A 3,018-nucleotide genomic window follows, 5' to 3' on the forward strand; every position below is an offset into this window, starting at 1 on the left:
ATTAAAATTTTAACATTTTATTAATATATATAATTATTAAAACAATCAATGACACTGAAATTAGTTATTCTGTGTCTCAAATTTAATAAAAGTATAGAGAGATAATAAAACAGATCCTAATTTTAATTGTCGGGAATTAGCAAAATCTTGGTACTTTTGCGCTCTCAACTCGTGGTTGCTACTTTTGCGCTTACTTCTTTCTACGGGACAAGGAGATGAGGGGAGTCGGTGGACCGTTGCTGTGCATCAGCGATCTACTAAATGACGTCGGCGAGGACAATTCTGGTGGTCCCGTTGACCACCGTGTGCCGCCGACTGATGTGACTGACGTTCATTTGCCGCCGTCCGATCTTCCCAAGCTCTTTCAGGTCTCAACTTTCTGTACCTGTTTCTTATTTCATCTTGCTATTAATTTGCGCTATATGTTGGTTATCATCGACCGTGCGCGGAGAAAAATCGAGCTTGTTTTATCGGGATTTATTTCTATTACCCCTTGAAGGAAATAAATTTACAATTTTTATTACCCAATTTTTCCCGAATTTTAAAATATGTTGATTCGTTACTCTAATCTGGTTAATATGTTAGTTTGTGTCAGAATACTGTATTGTTGTAAATCTTTTTAGTCGAGTAAAATCATATGAGCTGCCTTTCCCCTTTCTTGAAGAGAGATCTGATTGTGAACTTTTAAATCACTGCAAAAATAAATGATAAAAAATACCTAACTTATTTTGTAATAAACTCTTGTCACGTGGACTCAATGACTCGAACAGCAACAGCTTTAAAACTTGAGTTTTTCTATGTAAAGTTTATTTTGATTAATTTATTTGTTACAATGAGGTAATGTGCAATGGGTGATCTTTCAAGAATTAAGGAGACTCAAATTTTCACAGTTATGCAATGGGTGATCTTCCAAGAAATGTTTAGATACCTTTCTGTTTAGCTAAGTTTGCCCTTGTTCATCTTGGATGCCTATTACTCTGGCGCTGAAAGAACTATATCATCAACGAAAAGTAAGCAGTTGTGGCTGATTGTGTTCTTGGCGGCAGTTGATCTATCTTCATGGCATTTATATTTTCCTCATCCAGACCATGTTTTGCACGTGTTTTTTGCTTACCATTTTCTTACTGCCTGCAAAGTGGAACCTAAGCAACATTTCGTGCTGGCAGATTCTAACTTTTGTTTGTTTGTTTAGGAGAATTTTGATGAATTGAATGTCTCTCTTAAGGGAGCAGACCACTCTTGGACAACACTCACTCTAAAGGTACATCACTCCCGTTTCGAAAATTTGTGAGAGTGGGTTCCTCTTTTCATTTTCCTGGTGTATTTGAAGTTTTTTCCAATTTTCCGTAAAACTTCTCATTAATATAGGAATATTGTTGGGATTCTAACTTTCTTCTGGCACTTCTCATTCTTGGTTCTAGTTTTCTCTTTTTCCTTTTCTTTTGTTATTGTGTAATGTTTCTCATATTGCTCTACGGTTGCCTGGTAATATTCATAATAGAAACCGTTACTTTGCTTATCAAACATGAATGAAAACCCACACTGACTCGTATAAGCTTGGCCCATGTTCCTATTTTATCCTGGTATGATCGTGATTCTGCTGTGCAAAAAGACTGGAAATTGTCAGTACTAACAATTTCTCCGTCTCTTCAATGGAAACTAGCTCTGTTCTGCTTTAGAAACAGCAAACAAATTGGTCGAGTCCACCAACTCAGGTGTCACTTTATTCACAGAAAAAGTTGCCGCGCTCGAGCAAATTGTTAAGAGGCGTGATTCTGCCATAGCAGATGCCCAAGCTATCCAAGGTTCTCTTAAATTTTAGAGGATCCATTTCTCTCTTTCTTTGTGTTTTTGGGACCGGTTTAGTACTTTGGGCCTATCATGATGTCAAATTTGCCACCAGTTTCGTTCCCAGTCGGTATTGTGAGACGTGCAAACACCATTGGAAGCATATTGTGATCAGCTATCAAAGTGGGGGAAAAATATTGACCTGTACCGTTGAGCTTTAGTTTCTCTCTTGTTGTTAGCCTTGACAAAAATTGTCTAGTTGTGAAGTGCTTCCATGCAGAAGTTTGGTCCAAAGATGTTTGCACATTATGTAATAAATTAACTTATTTTTTCATCTCTAATTGACTTGTATCCCCCACCAAATGAGAGAGACGAATTCAATCCTACAAATCTAGCTGAAAATAGTTGAACGAAGGTACAAGTATTGTTTGGTTTAGCTACAGTGCTACAAACAGTTGCACGTGTGAGTGTGATGGCCCAGGTTAGGGGTGGCCCTAGTGGAATGAATGGAGAATTCTTAATTACTACATTACTTGAACCAAAAAAAACTTATTTTTATCTTTCAAAACTAGAATTTAAAGAGTATTATTAATGTACTTAAAAAATTAATTATCATAATAAAAATATTGAAATTTTATTTTTTAAATATAAAATTTAATACAGTTTTTTTAATACATAAATTTTATATAGTTATAATTATAACAGCTGGTTTAGTTCATCGATGATGCTATTCTAAAGTATGTCATGGAGTCATCGATCATTTTCTAATGAAAATAATGGGAGGGATATCTTTTTTGGGATGATGGTATCCTTGGGATTCAGCATATGCACCCGACAAACCAATTAATAATGTTGCCCATTTTCTTGCTAAATTTGCTTACTCTTGTGTTCATCTTGTTGTTTGGAAAGATATTGGATTTCCTTCTTGATTAAATGAAGTTGTATTAACTGGCCTTCATATCAGTATTTTAATATTTATTTTCCTCCAAAAAAAACAAAATTTGTTCATGCTTTTATTGTAACTCGAAAAAGTTGATTTTTTTGTTAAAATTATCATAATATCTTCTACATCCCTGGTACTAAAGCATGATAAATTATGAATTATATGTAATTTTAAGATTAAACTAAGATTTTTTTTTGTTATTTTATATTTTATTTTATAGGTGAAAAAATTGAAAATATAAGAAAATTGTTGAAAAATTATTTAAAAATGTGTTAAATATTTGTGTT

General features: G+C 34.0%; 1 protein-coding gene across 1 annotated transcript; it reads left to right on the top strand.

Moving 5' to 3' along the window:
- The first annotated feature begins 134 nt into the window (after window positions 1–134).
- LOC140966645 (uncharacterized) lies at window positions 135–1,975 on the top strand. The gene is made up of 3 exons (XM_073426900.1): window positions 135–368; window positions 1,193–1,261; window positions 1,664–1,975. Exons 1-3 carry the CDS (start codon window positions 216–218, stop codon window positions 1,820–1,822), a joined length of 381 nt encoding a protein of 126 aa, XP_073283001.1. The 5' UTR covers window positions 135–215; the 3' UTR covers window positions 1,823–1,975.
- Window positions 1,976–3,018: the final 1,043 nt, after the last annotated feature.

Source organism: Primulina huaijiensis, unplaced genomic scaffold (genome assembly GCF_012295235.1).
Source record: "Primulina huaijiensis isolate GDHJ02 unplaced genomic scaffold, ASM1229523v2 scaffold207522, whole genome shotgun sequence".
Taxonomy (NCBI): domain Eukaryota; kingdom Viridiplantae; phylum Streptophyta; class Magnoliopsida; order Lamiales; family Gesneriaceae; genus Primulina; species Primulina huaijiensis.

Coding starts and splice junctions, on each gene's coding strand:
- LOC140966645 (XM_073426900.1), top strand. CDS start 216: ATGAGGGGAGTCGGTGGACCGTTGCTGTGCATCAGCGATCTACTAAAT. Junction 369..1,192: donor ATCTTCCCAAGCTCTTTCAG/GTCTCAACTTTC, acceptor TTGTTTGTTTAG/GAGAATTTTGATGAATTGAA. Junction 1,262..1,663: donor GGACAACACTCACTCTAAAG/GTACATCACTCC, acceptor AATGGAAACTAG/CTCTGTTCTGCTTTAGAAAC.